At 44.5% G+C, this 18,160-nt stretch overlaps 1 protein-coding gene across 1 annotated transcript in view; it reads right to left on the bottom strand.

Annotated features, from left to right (window-relative positions):
* The window catches only part of LOC118936769 (scavenger receptor cysteine-rich type 1 protein M130-like), a 73,932-nt gene that overhangs the window by 4,341 nt on the left and 51,431 nt on the right, over positions 1 to 18,160 (bottom strand). Inside the window, exons 5-6 of the mRNA XM_090211811.1 lie at positions 573 to 602; positions 30 to 341 (exon numbers count right to left, since the gene is read on the bottom strand). Coding sequence (XP_090067937.1) covers positions 30 to 341; positions 573 to 602 — 342 coding nt within the window. The remainder of the gene's footprint in view (positions 1 to 29; positions 342 to 572; positions 603 to 18,160) is intronic.

Here is an 18,160-nt window from a genome sequence, read left to right as displayed (position 1 = left end):
TAAATCTCTCAATATGACCAGTCTCTTACCTGAACAGGTCACATGATGATAATATCCACCATTACAGAAACCAGGTCCTCCATTGATGTTGTTACACTCTCTAATAGTAGACTCATGTCCCCTACAACCACCCAGTCTGACTCCTCTTCTTCTTCTATATTCAACCAGAACTCTATATTCAGCTACAACATTCCCACAGTCCAGCTCTCTACACATAATCTTAGTCTCACTTATCATTCTCCTCCAACTATTACAAAGACCCAACCACTCTCCTCTGTAGAAGACTTCCACTATCCCAGAACAGGAAGTGGTCCCATTCACCAGTCTGACTGATTGTTCAGCTGTAAACAGCAGAGAGGAAAACACAGTGGTGAGGACAGATGATGACAGTGATTCTGTTATTCTAACAGCAGTAATGCTTTGTGGTTGACAAGTATTAGTAGTTCCATAAAACACAACTTGTTATTGGGTTTTAGAATAGTTTGTATGGACACATGAATTTCTCCATGTGGGATAATAAAGTTGACTAATATTGAACTGCTATAATCACTGTAGATTTATACTCTACCTACCTGGTGGACTGACACTTTGAGCCTGGAGATCTGAGGAGAAAGAGAGAGACAGAGGAGAAAGAGAGAGAAAATGAACATCAACATGACCTTTCATGATGTGATGGGAAGACAGTCTTATTATGAGGTTTCACATGTGTTTGGTTACATTGTGCCCATGTTCTTCTGAGTGATAAAACAGCAAACATTAAGAGACCCACATATATAATAAATATACTATATTCATATGCTTTTAGTACTAACACATGAATCATATCATGTTTGCAGGTCATGAGTTGTTTTGAGCCCCCCCTCTCCTCTCCTTCCCCCTCTTCTCCTCCCCTCTTCTCCCCCTTCCCATCTCATCTTCTCCCCCTCTCCTTTTATCTAATCTTCTCCTTTCTTCTCCTCTTCCTTTCCTCTCCTCCCCCTCTCCTTCCTCCTACCCTCCTCCCCTCCCGTCCTTCCCCTCTTCTCCCCCTCTCGTCCCACTCTCCTTCCCCCTACCCTCCTACCTTATTATTATCTATCCTGATGTCTAGTCACTTTACCCTGCCTTCATGTACATATCTACCTCAAATACCTTATTATTATTATCTATCCTGATGTCTAGTCACTTTACCCTGCCTTCATGTACATATCTACCTCAAATACCTTATTATTATCTATCCTGATGTCTAGTCACTTTACCCTGCCTTCATGTACATATTGGTGCATTAGGAAAGTATTCAGACCCCTTATCTTTTCAAATTTTGTTACTTTATAACCTTATTCTAATATTAATTTAAAAACAATCGTCATCAATCTACACACAATACCCCATAATTACATCACAATACCCCATAATTACATCACAATACCCCATAATTACATCACATTACCCCATAACGACATCACAATACCCCATAATTACATCACAATACCCCATAATTACATCACAATACCCCATAATTACATCACAATACCCCATAATGACATCACAATACCCCATAATTACATCACATTACCCCATAACGACATCACAATACCCCATAATTACATCACAATACCCCATAATTACATCACATTACCCCATAACGACATCACAATACCCCATAATTACATCACAATACCCCATAATTACATCACAATACCCCATAATGACATCACAATACCCCATAATGACACAGAAAAAACAGGTATTTAGAATCTTTTGCTAATTTATTAGAAATAAAAAACAGAAAAACACTATCGTTCAACAGTTTGGGGTCACTTAGAAATGTCCTTGTTTTTGAAGGAAAAGCACATTTGTTGTCCATTAAAATAACATCAATTTGATCAGAAATACAGTGTAGAGATTGTAAATGTTGTAAATGACTATTGTAGATGGAAACAACACATTTTTTATGGAATATCTACAGAGGCCAATTATCAGCAACCATCACTCCTGTGTTCCAATGGCACGTTGTGTTAGCTAATCCAAGTTTATAATTTTAAAAGGCTAATTGATCATTAGAAAATACTTTTGCAATTATGTTATCATAGCTGAAAACTGTTGTTCTGATTAAAGAAGCAATAAAACTGTCCTTGTTTAGACTAGTTGGTGTCTGGAGCATCAGCATTTGTGCGTTCGATTACAGGCTCAAAATGGCAAGAAACAAATAACTTTCTTCTGAAACTCATCAGACTATTCTTGTTCTGAGAAATGAAGGCTATTCCATGTGAGAAATTGCCAAGAAACTGAAGATCTCGTACAACGCTGTGTACTACTCCATTCACAGAACAGCGCAAACTGGCCCTAACCAGAATAGAAAGAGGAGTGGGAGGCCTCAGTGCACAACTGAGCAAGAGGACAAGTACATTAGAGAGTCTAGTTTGAGAAACAGACGCCTCACAAGTCCTCAACTGGCAGCTTCATTAAATAGTACCCGCAAAACACCAGCCTCAACGTCAACAGTGAAGAGGCGACTCCGGGATGCTGGCCTTCTAGGCAGAATTCCTCTGTCCAGTGTCTGTGTTATTTTGCCCATCTTAATCTTTTATTTCTATTGGCCAGTCTGAGATATGGCTTTTTCTTCGTAACTCTGCCTTCAAGACTCTTGCTAGAGCTGGTCGACCAGCCAAACTGAGTAATCGGGGAAGAAGGGCCTTGGTCAGGGAGGTGACCAAGAACCCGATGGTCACCCTGACAGAGCTCCAGTGTTCCTCTGTGGAGATGAGAGAACCTTCCAGAAGGACAACAATCTCTGCAGAACTCCACAAATCAGGCCGTTATGGTAGAATGGACAGACGGAAGCCACTCCTCAGTAAAAGGAACATGACCGCCCGCTTGGAGTTTGCCAAAAGGTGCCACAAGGCACCTAAAGACTCTCAGACCATGAGAAACAAGATCCTCTGGTCTGAAGAAACCAACATTCTTTGGCCTGAATGATAAGCGTCACATCTGGAGGAAACCTGGCATGAATAATGTAATATATTTCAGTTGCTTATTTTTTATTTTTTTTACAAATTTGCAAACATTTCTAAAAACTGGTTTTTGGTTTGCTATTATGGGGTATAGTGATGTCAGTATGGGGTATAGTGAGGTATAGTGAGGTCATTATGAGGTATTGTAATGTCATTATGGGGTATTGTGATGTCATTATGGGGTTTAGTGATGTCATTATGGGGTATTGTGATGTCATTATTGGGTATAGTGATGTCATTGTGGGGTTTAGTGATGTCATTATGGGGTATAGTGATGTCATTATGGGGTATTGTGATGTCATTATGGGGTATAGTGATGTCATTATGGGGTATTGTGATGTCATTATGAGGTATAGTGATGTCATTATGGGATATAGTGATGTCATTATGGGGTATAGTGATGTCATTATGGGATATAGTGATGTCATTATGGGGTATAGTGATGTCATTATGGGGTATAGTGTGTAGACTAAGGGGGGAAAAAAACAATATAATTAATTTTGGAATAAGGCTGTAAAATATCAAAATGTGTTAAAAGTCAAGATGTCTGAATACTTTCTGAATGCACTTTATCACAACCAGTAAATGTTCAACTTGAATTCAAATCTTTTATCATCTACAATGTTGATTTACTGTCATTGCATTTCAAATTGCTACACTTGATCAACAAGTTTAGTTTTATTTCATAACATTTATGATTTTGTCAATTTCATTATTGTCTTGGGGATGTTTCATAGTATTTCTGATTATCTTTTAACTTACCAGAACCAAGGAACCATTTTGTTTCACAGAAAACCACAGAACCACTACAGCAATATAGGCCTACAGTTACGTTCGTTGAAAGATGGATTAGACCAAGGTGCAGCGTGGATATAAATATAGGCCTACTGTTACGTTCGTTGAAAGATGGATTAGACCAAGGTGCAGCGTGAATATAAATATAGGCCTACTGTTACGTTCGTTGAAAGATGGATTAGACCAAGGTGCAGCGTGAATATAAATATAGGCCTACTGTTACGTTCGGTGAAAGATGGATTAGACCAAGGTGCAGCGTGGATATAAATATAGGCCTACTGTTACGTTCGTTGAAAGATGGATTAGACCAAGGTGCAGCGTGGATATAAATATAGGCCTACTGTTACGTTCGTTGAAAGATGGATTAGACCAAGGTGCAGCGTGGATATAAATATAGGCCTACTGTTACGTTCGTTGAAAGATGGATTAGACCAAGGTGCAGCATGGATATAAATATAGGCCTACTGTTACGTTCGTTGAAAGATGGATTAGACCAAGGTGCAGCGTGGATATAAATATAGGCCTACTGTTACGTTCGTTGAAAGATGGATAGGACAAGGTGCAGCGTGGATATAAATATAGGCCTACTGTTACGTTCGTTGAAAGATGGATAGGACAAGGTGCAGCGTGGATATAAATATAGGCCTACTGTTACGTTCGTTGAAAGATGGATTAGACCAAGGTGCAGCGTGGATATAAATATAGGCCTACTGTTACGTTCGTTGAAAGATGGATTAGACCAAGGTGCAGCGTGGATATAAATATAGGCCTACTGTTACGTTCGTTGAAAGATGGATTAGACCAAGGTGCAGCGTGGATATAAATATAGGCCTACTGTTACGTTCGTTGAAAGATGGATTAGACCAAGGTGCAGCGTGAATATAAATATAGGCCTACTGTTACGTTCGTTGAAAGATGGATTAGACCAAGGTGCAGCGTGGATATAAATATAGGCCTACTGTTACGTTCGTTGAAAGATGGATTAGACCAAGGTGCAGCGTGGATATAAATATAGGCCTACTGTTACGTTCGTTGAAAGATGGATTAGACCAAGGTGCAGCGTGAATATAAATATAGGCCTACTGTTACGTTCGTTGAAAGATGGATTAGACCAAGGTGCAGCGTGGATATAAATATAGGCCTACTGTTACGTTCGTTGAAAGATGGATTAGACCAAGGTGCAGCGTGGATATAAATATAGGCCTACTGTTACGTTCGTTGAAAGATGGATTAGACCAAGGTGCAGCGTGGATATAAATATTGTTATGGTGAGTGAATGAGGACCCAAAAGCGAACTAACTTAAACAGAGCTTCTTTAATAACCAAACATAGGTAGGCTCAGATAGACCGGCAGATTCCGACAGGACAGGACAAGGTTACAGCAAACATGACGATAGTCTGGCTCAGGCATGAAACACAACAAACAAGAATCCGACAAGGACAGGAACAGAAACAGAGAGAGATATAGGGACCTAATCAGAGGGAAAAAGGGAACAGGTGGGAAACGGGGTGAATGGGTAGTCAGAGGAGACAAGGAACAGCTGGGGGAAAGCGGGGGAGAAAAGGTAACCTAACAACGACCAGCAGAGGGAGACAGGGTGAAGGGAAAGGACAGAGACAAGACACAACATGACAGTACATGACAGTACCCCCCCACTCACCGAGCGCCTCCTGGCGCACTCGAGGAGGAAACCTGGCGGCAACGGAGGAAATCCTCGATCAGCGCACGGTCCAGCACGTCCCGAGAGGGAACCCAACTCCTCTCCTCAGGACCGTACCCCTCCCAATCTACGAGGTACTGGTGACCACGGCCCCGAGGACGCATGTCCAAAATTCTACGGACCCTGTAGATGGGTGCGCCCTCGACAAGGATGGGGGGGGGGGGGAAGACGAGCGGGGGCGCGAAGGACGGGCTTGATGCAGGAGACATGGAAGACCGGGTGGACGCGACGAAGGTATCGCAGAAGAAGAAGTCGAACTGCGACAGGATTAATGACCCGAGAAATACGGAACGGACCAATGAACCGCGGGGTCAACTTGCGAGAAGCCGTCTTAAGGGGAAGGTTCTGAGTGGAGAGCCAAACTCTCTGACCGCGACAATATCTAGGACTCTTAGTTCTACGCTTATTAGCAGCCCTCACAGTCTGCGTCCTATAACGGCAAAGTGCAGACCCGACCCTCTTCCAGGTGCGCTCGCAACGTTGGACAAAAGCCTGAGCGGAGGGGACGCTGGACTCGGCGAACTGAGATGAGAACAGCGGAGGCTGGTACCCGAGGCTACTCTGAAAAGGAGATAGCCCGGTCGCAGACGAAGGAAGCGAGTTGTGGGCGTATTCTGCCCAGGGGAGCTGTTCTGACCAAGACGCAGGGTTACGAAAAGAAAGACTGCGTAAGATGCGACCAATAGTCTGATTGGCCCGTTCTGCTTGACCGTTAGACTGGGGGTGAAAGCCGGAAGAGAGACTGACGGAAGCCCCAATCAAACGGCAAAACTCCCTCCAAAATTGAGACGTGAATTGCGGACCTCTGTCCGAAACGACGTCTGACGGAAGGCCATGAATTCTGAAAACATTCTCGATGATGATTTGTGCCGTCTCTTTAGCAGAAGGAAGCTTAGCAAGGGGAATGAAATGAGCCGCCTTAGAGAACCTATCGACAACCGTAAGAATAACAGTCTTCCCCGCTGACGAAGGCAGTCCGGTGACAAAATCTAAGGCGATGTGAGACCACGGTCGAGAGGGAATAGGAAGCGGCCTGAGACGGCCGGCAGGAGGAGAGTTACCGGACTTAGTCTGCGCGCAGACCGAACAAGCAGCCACGAAACGACGCGTGTCATGCTCCCGGGTGGGCCACCAAAAACGCTGGCGAATGGAAGCAAGCGTACCCCGAACGCCAGGGTGGCCGGCTAACTTGGCAGAGTGAGCCCACTGAAGAACGGCCAGACGAGTAGGAACGGGAACGAAAAGAAGGTTCCTAGGACAAGCGCGCGGCGACGGAGTGTGAGTGAGCGCTTGTTTTACCTGCCTCTCAATTCCCCAGACAGTCAACCCGACAACACGCCCCTCAGGGAGAATCCCCTCGGGGTCAGTGGAGGCTACTGAAGAACTGAAGAGACGAGACAAAGCATCAGGCTTGGTGTTCTTAGAGCCCGGACGATAAGAAATCACGAACTCGAAACGAGCGAAAAACAGCGCCCAACGCGCCTGACGCGCATTAAGTCGTTTGGCAGAACGGATGTACTCAAGGTTCCTATGGTCAGTCCAAACGACAAAAGGAACGGTCGCCCCCTCCAACCACTGTCGCCATTCGCCTAGGGCTAACCGGATGGCGAGCAGTTCGCGGTTACCCACATCATAGTTACGTTCCGACGGCGACAGGCGATGAGAAAAATACGCGCATGGGTGGACCTTGTCGTCAGAGAGGGAGCGCTGAGAAAGGATGGCTCCCACGCCCACCTCTGACACGTCAACCTCGACAACGAACTGTCTAGATACGTCAGGTGTAACAAGGATAGGAGCGGATGTAAAACGATTCTTGAGGAGATCAAAAGCTCCCTGGGCGGAAACGGACCACTTAAAGCACGTCTTGACAGAAGTAAGGGCTGTGAGAGGAGCTGCCACCTGACCGAAATTACGGATGAAACGACGATAGAAGTTCGCGAAGCCGAGAAAGCGCTGCAGCTCGACGCGTGACTTAGGGACGGGCCAATCAATGACAGCTTGGACCTTAGCGGGATCCATCTTAATGCCTTCAGCGGAAATAACAGAACCGAGAAATGTGACGGAGGAGGCATGAAAAGTGCACTTCTCAGCCTTCACAAAAAGACAATTCTCTAAAAGGCGCTGGAGGACACGTCGAACGTGCTGAACATGAATCTGGAGTGACGGTGAAAAAATCAGGATATCGTCAAGGTAAACGAAAACAAAGATGTTCAGCATGTCTCTCAGGACATCATTGACTAATGCCTGAAAGACAGCTGGAGCGTTAGCGAGGCCGAAAGGAAGAACCCGGTATTCAAAGTGCCCTAACGGAGTGTTAAACGCCGTCTTCCACTCGTCCCCCTCCCTGATGCGCACGAGATGGTAAGCGTTACGAAGGTCCAACTTAGTGAAAAACCTGGCTCCCTGCAGGATCTCGAAGGCTGAAGACATAAGAGGAAGCGGATAACGATTCTTCACTGTTATGTCATTCAGCCCTCGATAATCTATGCAGGGGCGCAGAGACCTTCTTCTTCCTTCTTCTTGACAAAAAAAAACCCCGCTCCGGCGGGAGAGGAGGAGGGGACTATGGTACCGGCGTCAAGAGCTACAGACAAATAATCTTCGAGAGCCTTACGTTCGGGAGCCGACAGAGAGTATAGTCTACCCCGGGGGGGGGGTGGTTCCCGGAAGGAGATCAATACTACAATCATACGACCGGTGTGGAGGAAGAGAGGTGGCCCTGGACCGACTGAACACCGTGCGCAGATCGTGATATTCCTCCGGCACCCCTGTCAAATCACCAGGCTCCTCCTGTGAAGAAGAGACAGAGGAAACAGGAGGGATAGCAGACATTAAACATTTCACATGACAAGAGACGTTCCAGGAGAGGATAGAATTACTAGACCAATTAATGGAAGGATTATGACAAACTAGCCAGGGATGGCCCAAAACAACAGGTGTAAAAGGTGAACGAAAAATTAAAAAAGAAATGGTTTCACTATGATTACCAGAAACAGTGAGGGTTAAAGGTAGCGTCTCACGCTGAATCCTGGGGAGAGGACTACCATCCAGGGCGAACAAGGCCGTGGGCTCCTTTAACTGTCTGAGAGGAATGTCATGTTCCCGAGCCCAGGTCTCGTCCATAAAACAGCCCTCCGCCCCAGAGTCTATTAAGGCACTGCAGGAAGCTGACGAACCGGTCCAGCGTAGATGGACCGACAAGGTAGTGCAGGATCTTGAAGGAGAGACAGGAGTAGTAGCGCTCACCAGTAGCCCTCCGCTTACTGACGAGCTCTGGCCTTTTACTGGACATGAAGTGACAAAATGACCAGCGGAACCGCAATAGAGACAGAGGCGGTTGGTGATTCTCCGTTCCCTCTCCTTAGTCAAGATGCGGATACCTCCCAGCTGCATGGGCTCAGCACCCGAGCCGGCAGAGGAAGATGGTAGTGATGCGGAGAGGGAGGCGACGGAGAGCGCGAGCTCCTTTCCACGAGCTCGGTGACGAAGATCAACCCGTCGCTCAATGCGAATAGCGAGTTCAATCAAGGAATCCACGCTGGAAGGAACCTCCCGGGAGAGAATCTCATCCTTTACCTCTGCGCGGAAACCCTCCAGAAGACGAGCGAGCAAGGCCGGCTCGTTCCAGCCACTGGAGACAGCAAGAGTGCGAAACTCAATAGAGTAGTCTGTTATGGATCGATTGCCTTGACATAGGGAAGACAGGGCCCTGGAAGCCTCCTCCCCAAAAACAGATCGATCAAAAACCCGTATCATCTCCTCCTTAAAGTCCTGATACTGGTTAGTACACTCAGCCCTTGCCTCCCAGATTGCCGTGCCCCACTCACGAGCCCGTCCAATAAGGAGAGATATGACGTAGGCGACACGAGCAGTGCTCCTGGAGTAAGTGTTGGGCTGGAGAGAAAACACAATATCACACTGGGTGAGGAACGAGCGGCATTCAGTGGGCTCCCCAGAGTAACACGGCGGGTTATTGATTCTGGGCTCCGGAGATTCGAAAGCCCTGGAAGTGGCCGGTGGATCGAGGCGGAGATGGTGAACCTGTTCTGTGAGGTTGGAGACTTGGGTGGCCAGGGTCTCAACGGCATGTCGAGCAGCAGACACTTCCTGCTCGTGTCTGCCTAGCATCGCTCCCTGGATCCCGACGGCTGAGTGGAGAGGATCCGAAGTCGCTGGGTCCATTCTTGGTCGGATTCTTCTGTTATGGTGAGTGAATGAGGACCCAAAAGCGAACTAACTTAAACAGAGCTTCTTTAATAACCAAACATAGGTAGGCTCAGATAGACCGGCAGATTCCGACAGGACAGGACAAGGTTACAGCAAACATGACGATAGTCTGGCTCAGGCATGAAACACAACAAACAAGAATCCGACAAGGACAGGAACAGAAACAGAGAGAGATATAGGGACCTAATCAGAGGGAAAAAGGGAACAGGTGGGAAACGGGGTGAATGGGTAGTCAGAGGAGACAAGGAACAGCTGGGGGAAAGCGGGGGAGAAAAGGTAACCTAACAACGACCAGCAGAGGGAGACAGGGTGAAGGGAAAGGACAGAGACAAGACACAACATGACAGTACATGACAAATATAGGCCTACTGTTACGTTCGTTGAAAGATGGATAGGACAAGGTGCAGCGTGGATATAAATATAGGCCTACTGTTACGTTCGTTGAAAGATGGATAGGACAAGGTGCAGCGTGGATATAAATATAGGCCTACTGTTACGTTCATTGAAAGATGGATAGGACAAGGTGCAGCGTGGATATAAATATAGGCCTACTGTTACGTTCGTTGAAAGATGGATTAGACCAAGGTGCAGCGTGGATATAAATATAGGCCTACTGTTACGTTCGTTGAAAGATGGATTAGACCAAGGTGCAGCGTGGATATAAATATAGGCCTACTGTTACGTTCGTTGGAAGATGGATTAGACCAAGGTGCAGCGTGGTAGGCGTACATCATACATTTATTAAATGATCACCAAAAAACAAGAAAGATAAACGACACGTAAAGTTTTGGAACGCTAACACAGCAACTATACAAAAACAAGATCCCACAATCTAAGGTGGGAAAAAGGGCTGCCTAAGTATGATCCCCAATCAGAGACAACGATAAACAGCTGCCTCTGATTGGGATCCATACTAGACCAACAAAGAAATAGAAACATAGATATACAAAAACTAGAGTACCCACCCTAGTCACACCCTGGCCTAATCAAATAGAGAATAAACAAGGGAGAGAGTTGAGTTATGTACTAGACTGGTGGGGGTCAGGGAGAGAGTTGAGTTATGTACTAGACTAGTGATTTATAAGCCTAAAACCGAGATTATAAGAAGACACCTTTGTTTCATCACAAAACCAGAGAGCAACATCTGTCCAGTGAAGTCCACAAAACATCTTACCTGTAACAAACAGATACATGACCTACAGCAGGTCAAGCAAGGTCATGTTTCTGAATATGATGTGGCTGTAAACTCAATCGTTATACCTTTCCTATTGTGTGTGTGTGTGTGTGTTTGTGTGTGTGTGTGTGTGTGTGTGTGTGTGTGTGTGTGTGTGTGTGTGTGTGTGTGTGTGTGTGTGTGTGTGTGTGTGTGTGTGTGTGTGTGTGTGTGTGTGTGTGTGTGTGTGTGTGTGTGAGTGAGTAGAAAACACATGTTGACTCCTCATGGGCAACGATGTGCCAGGCCAGCTAGTTAACATTAACCTACTACATCTAGCTACATGTTGAACTTCCATCCTCTCAGGCCAGCTAGTTAACATTAGCCTACTACATCTAGCTACATGTTGAACTTCCATCCTCTCAGGCCAGCTAGTTAACATTAGCCTACTACATCTAGCTACAGTACATGTTGATCTTCCATCCTCTCAGGCCAGCTAGTTAACATTAGCCTACTACATCTAGCTACAGTACATGTTGATCTTCCATCCTCTCAGGCCAGCTAGTTAACATTAGCCTACTACATCTAGCTACATGTTGAACCTCCATCCTCTCAGGCCAGCTAGTTAACATTAGCCTACCACATCTAGCTACAGTACATGTTGAACTTCCATCCTGTCAGGCCAGCTAGTTAACATTAACCTACTACATCTAGCTACAGTACATGTTGAACCTCCATCCTCTCAGGCCAGCTAGTTAACATTAGCCTACTACATCTAGCTACAGTACATGTTGAACCTCCATCCTCTCAGGCCAGCTAGTTAACATTAGCCTACTACATCTAGCTACAGTACATGTTGAACTTCCATCCTCTCAGGCCAGCTAGTTAACATTAGCCTACTACATCTAGCTACATGTTGAACCTCCATCCTCTCAGGCCAGCTAGTTAACATTAACCTACTACATCTAGCTACATGTTGAACTTCCATCCTCTCAGGCCAGCTAGTTAACATTAGCCTAATACATCTAGCTACATGTTGAACTTCCATCCTCTCAGGCCAGCTAGTTAACATTAGCCTACTACATCTAGCTACATGTTGAACTTCCATCCTGTCAGGCCAGCTAGTTAACATTAACCTACTACATCTAGCTACATGTTGAACCTCCATCCTGTCAGGCCAGCTAGTTAACATTAACCTACTACATCTAGCTACATGTTGATCTTCCATCCTGTCAGGCCAGCTAGTTAACATTAGCCTACTACATCTAGCTACAGTACATGTTGAACTTCCATCCTCTCAGGCCAGCTAGTTAACATTAGCCTACTACATCTAGCTACATGTTGAACCTCCATCCTCTCAGGCCAGCTAGTTAACATTAACCTACCACATCTAGCTACATTTTGAACTTCCATCCTCTCAGGCCAGCTAGTTAACATTAGCCTACTTCATCTAGCTACATGTTGAACTTCCATCCTCTCAGGCCAGCTAGTTAACATTAGCCTACTACATCTAGCTACATGTTGAACTTCCATCCTGTCAGGCCAGCTAGTTAACATTAGCCTACTACATCTAGCTACATGTTGAACCTCCATCCTGTCAGGCCAGGGCCACAACGTATGAATTTCAAATCAAATCAAATGTTATTAGTCACATGTAGGTAGAGTTATTATAGTCACATGTAGTTAGAGTTATTATAGTCACATGTAGTTAGAGTTATTATAGTCACATGTAGGTAGAGTTATTATAGTCACATGTAGGTAGAGTTATTATAGTCACATGTAGGTAGAGTTATTAGTCACATGTAGGTAGAGTTATTATAGTCACATGTAGGTAGAGTTATTATAGTCACATGTAGTTAGAGTTATTATAGTCACATGTAGGTAGAGTTATTATAGTCACATGTAGGTAGAGTTATTATAGTCACATGTAGGTAGAGTTATTAGTCACATGTAGGTAGAGTTATTATAGTCACATGTAGGTAGAGTTATTATAGTCACATGTAGGTAGAGTTATTATAGTCACATGTAGGTAGAGTTATTATAGTCACATGTAGGTAGAGTTATTATAGTCACATGTAGGTAGAGTTATTATAGTGACATGTATGTAGAGTTATTATAGTCACATGTAGGTAGAGTTATTATAGTCACATGTAGGTAGAGTTATTATAGTCACATGTAGGTAGAGTTATTATAGTCACATGTAGGTAGAGTTATTATAGTCACATGTAGGTAGAGTTATTATAGTGACATGTAGGTAGAGTTATTATAGTCACATGTAGGTAGAGTTATTATAGTGACATGTAGGTAGAGTTATTATAGTGACCATGCACACATAGATGACAACAGGGAGTAGCAGTGGTGTAAGGGGGGGGGGGGGGGGGGGCAATGCAAATAGTCTTGGTAGCCATTTGACTAGATGTTCAGGAGTCTTATGGCTTCTTATGGAGGTAGAAGCTGTTTAGAAGCCTCTTGAACCTAGACTTAGTGCTCTGGTACTGCTTGCCGTGCGGTAGCAGAGAGAACAGTCTATGACTAGGGTGGCTGGGGTATTTGACATGTTTTAGGGCCTTCCTCTGACACCGCCTGGTATAGAGGTCCTGGATGGCAGGAAGCTTGGCCCCAGTGATGTACTGGGCTTTCCTCTGACACTGCCTGGTATAGAGGTCCTGGATGGCAGGAAGCTTGGCCCCAGTGATGTACTGGGCTTTCCTCTGACACCGCCTGGTATAGAGGTCCTGGATGGCAGGAAGCTTGGCCCCAGTGATGTACTGGGCTTTCCTCTGACACTGCCTGGTATAGAGGTCCTGGATGGCAGGAAGCTTGGCCCCAGTGATGTACTGGGCTTTCCTCTGACACTGCCTGGTATAGAGGTCCTGGATGGCAGGAAGCTTGGCCCCAGTGATGTACTGGGCTTTCCTCTGACACTGCCTGGTATAGAGGTCCTGGATGGCAGGGAGCTGGGCCCCAGTGATGTACTGGGCCGTACGCACTACCCTCTATAGTGTCATGCGGTCGAAGGCCGAGCAGTTGCCATACCAGGCAGTGATGCAACCCATCAGGATGCTCTCGATGGTGCAGCTGTAGAACCTTTTGAGGATCTGAGGACCCATGCCAAATCTTTTCAGTCTCCTGAGGGGAAATAGGTTTTGTCGTGCCCTCTTCACAACTGTCTTGGTGTGCTTGGACCATGTTAGTTTGTTGGAAATGTGGACACCAAGGAACTTGAAGCTCTCAACCTGCTCCATTGCAGGTTGAATTTGTGGTTGGATCAGAATCTCTGTTATAATCATTGTCCAGTACAGAGAATAAAAACAACAAGTCCAACTCCCTCCACCCATGGCTAATATAGGAAAGTGATTATTTTAGCTAGCTAGACAACAACACAATGAGATGCATTCAAGATTTTTTCTGTAAACGATGATGTTTGGCTTGTGATGTGATTCACAGCTGAGCTCACTCAGTTTAGCTCAACGCTGATTGGCTATTAATCAATAAAACATTTATCAAGGGAGGCAAAATTCCTGCTGGTTTCTCTTTCATTCACTGCTGTGGGCAACAATATAATAAACCCACACAGTATCTAGAACTACACAATTATTAAATATTTACTGACTAGGAAATATAATAAACCACACAGTTTCTAGAACTACACAATTATTAAATATTTACAGACTAGAAATATAATAAACCACACAGTATCTAGAACTACACAATTATTACATATTTACTGACTAGGAAATATAATAAACCACACAGTATCTAGAACTACACAATTATTAAATATTTACTGACTAGAAATATAATAAACCACACAGTATCTAGAACTACACAACTACAAAATCTCAAAGTGAATGTAAATGCTATTTGGCCCTAAACAGACAGTCTGCCACTGTGAGCACCGTTTGTTCAAAAGACAAGTTCTAATTGACACACCAATTAGAACCTCACACAAAATATTAAAATCTACAATAGAACCAATTGCCCTTTATGGAGGTAAACTGTGGGGTCCACTAACCAATCAAGATTGTAAATACTGCATGGAGAAATCACTAATTAATATCCATCACTAATTAATATCCATCACTAATTAATATCCATCACTAATTAATATCCAGCAATAATTAATATCCATCACTAATTAATATCCATCACTAATTAATATCCATCACTAATTAATATCCATCACTAATTCATATCCATCAATAATTAATATCCATCACTAATAAATATCCATCACTAATTCATATCCATCACTAATTAATATCCATCACTAATTAATACCCATCACTAATTAATATCAATCACTAATTAATATCCATCACTAATTAATACCCATCACTAATTAATATCCATCACTAATTAATATCCAGAAACAAGTCTTCAATGTCTATAACCACATAAAAACAAGAGACCAGCACTGAAATACCAAGAGATGAACATAGAGAAAAGTCCCTTCATCCAGCTGGTCCTGAAGCTTAGTTCACAAACCACTACTAACACAACAAAGCCTCAGGACAGAACTCAGACAGTCTGGCCCAAACAAATTATAACCAAACATAGATAAACGATGGCAAACTATCTGACCACCGTGACTGATAGAAAACGGAGAAAAAAATGGACAATGTACAGACTAGTGAGTATAGCCTTGCTATTGAGAGAGGTAGGCAGAGAGGAGACAGGCTATGTGCCCACTGCCCACAAAATGAGTTGGATACTGAGCTGTACTTCCTAACCTCCTGCCAAATGTACAACGATATAAGAGACACATATTTCCCTCAGATTACAAAGACCCCAAAATAATTTGAAAACAAATATAATATTGACAAGCTCCCGTATCTGTTAGGTAAAATACCACAGTGTGCAATCATGAGCCCTTCCTTGACAATTTCTCTCTCCTCCACAAATATCCCCTCCCCTCCTCTCTCCCCTCCCCTAGCATTCTCTCTCCTCCAAAAATCTCTCTCCCCTGCACTTCTCCACCCTCCCTTCTCTCTCCACTCCCCTTTTCTCTCCCCTCCCCACCTCTCTCCCCTCCCCTTCTCTGTCCCCTCCCCTCCACTACTCTCTCCTCCCTGTCACGCTGCTCATCTCTCTCTCTCTCTCTCTCTCTCGCGCATGTTCTCTCTCTCTTTTCTTGACATAGTGTTGAACCTGTTGATCTTGACTCTACTCATATACCTCTATCATCTACACCCCCCCCTTCTCCTACTCTAACATAACACCAATATAATATATAATACATAATATATACTCTCATTCATTTACATAGAGACAGATACAATCAATCATTGACACACTGAATATACAACAGTCAGATGCATGACACCATCACAACTTAACTGACATTAGTGCCTGTCCCCAGATGGACAGTTAGACTACAGTAAAGTACATTTACAGGTGATCACATCATTGTCCTGCTTTGAGACACATTTTTACTGTTTGCTTCCAGTTGTATGTTATTTTACTAACCCTGCAAATTATAATATATCTTACAATATCAAAACATATCTCAGTAACTGTCACAAGTGTATATCAGTATAACAGCATCCTACCTCTGCTCCACAACAGGGTCATCAGTACCACTGCAGGTATCATATCTGCCTCTAACTGGGGCTCCACTGAGCGAAACAAGTCTACTGTCATGAAGAGAGGACTGAAGAGTGAGAAATACTGCTAGACTATATGACTTCTATGTCATTACTTCCTTACTTCTATGACGTGACAAACTAAACAGATAAGATCAGTTAAACCCACCTACATACAGGAAACACTGACATTAGAAAAACTCCACAGGAAACTGCTGACAGAGCAGCAAAGTTACACATAGTGTCCTATAATATCACCTCTAACTTTCTACTGCTTGAGTTCACCTCTTATAGAATATTGACTTAATGTTCCAGCACCTAAATATAAACAGTACCAGCAACCAAAATGAGTACTGATGAGGTCTCATGTTAGAGCAGGAGAAGGGGGGATGTGGTGTAGAAGCTAGAGGTCTGTTACCCAAGTCAACTCAACAGGCCTGATGCTATATGTCAGGGTCAGGCTGGGCTGGGCCAAGAGAGGAACAGGTTACTGGTTATGATGACATCACTGGTGAGAAGTCAGTGATAAAATATATTCAGCTGATTTAAATGTCAGTTTTTCTCTCCCTCCTCCCCTGTCTCCTTCTACCAACTCAGTCTGTCAATAACTCCTCTCTCTCTCTATCTCTCTCTCCCTCCTCCCCCTGTCTCCTTCTACCAACTCAGTCTGTCAATAAGTCCTATCTCTCTCTCTCATCTCTCTCTCCCTCCTCCCCTGTCTCCTTCTACCAACCCAGTCTGTCAATAAGTCCTATCTCTCTCTCTCATCTCTCTCTCCCTCCTCCCCTGTCTCCTTCTACCAACTCAGTCTGTCAATAAGTCATATCTCTCTCTCTCATCTCTCTCTCCCTCCTCCCCTGTCTCCTTCTACCAACCCAGTCTGTCAATAAGTCCTATCTCTCTCTCTCATCTCTCTCTCCCTCCTCCCCTGTCTCCTTCTACCAACTCAGTCTGTCAATAAGTCCTATCTCTCTCTCTCTCATCTATCTCTCCCTCCTCCCCTGTCTCCTTCTACCAACTCAGTCTGTCAATAAGTCCTATCTCTCTCTCTCTCATCTATCTCTCCCTCCTCCCCTGTCTCCTTCTACCAACCCAGTCTCAATAAGTCCTATCTCTCTCTCTCTCTCATCTCTCTCTCCCTCCTCCCCTGTCTCCTTCTACCAACTCAGTCTGTCATTAAGTCCTATCTCTCTCTCTCTCATCTCTCTCTCCCTCCTCCCCTGTCTCCTTCTACCAACTCAGTCTGTCAATAAGTCCTATCTCTCTCTCTCTCATCTATCTCTCCCTCCTCCCCTGTCTCCTTCTACCAACTCAGTCTGTCAATAAGTCCTATCTCTCTCTCTCATCTCTCTCTCCCTCCTCCCCTGTCTCCTTCTACCAACTCAGTCTGTCAATAAGTCATATCTCTCTCTCTCATCTCTCTCTCCCTCCTCCCCTGTCTCCTTCTACCAACTCAGTCTGTCAATAAGTCCTATCTCTCTCTCTCATCTCTCTCTCCCTCCTCCCGTCTCCTTCTACCAACTCAGTCTGTCAATAAGTCCTATCTCTCTCTCTCTCTCATCTCTCTCTCCCTCCTCCCCTGTCTCCTTCTACCAACTCAGTCTGTCAATAAGTCCTATCTCTCTCTCTCTCATCTATCTCTCCCTCCTCCCCTGTCTCCTTCTACCAACCCAGTCTGTCAATAAG

The sequence above is a fragment of the Oncorhynchus mykiss genome, chromosome 19 (genome assembly GCF_057628025.1).
Source record: "Oncorhynchus mykiss isolate SJ-2025 chromosome 19, ASM5762802v1, whole genome shotgun sequence".
Lineage (NCBI taxonomy): Eukaryota > Metazoa > Chordata > Actinopteri > Salmoniformes > Salmonidae > Oncorhynchus > Oncorhynchus mykiss.
Note: the sequence above shows the minus strand (reverse complement) of the source record. Positions and strands in the feature narration are given on the sequence as shown.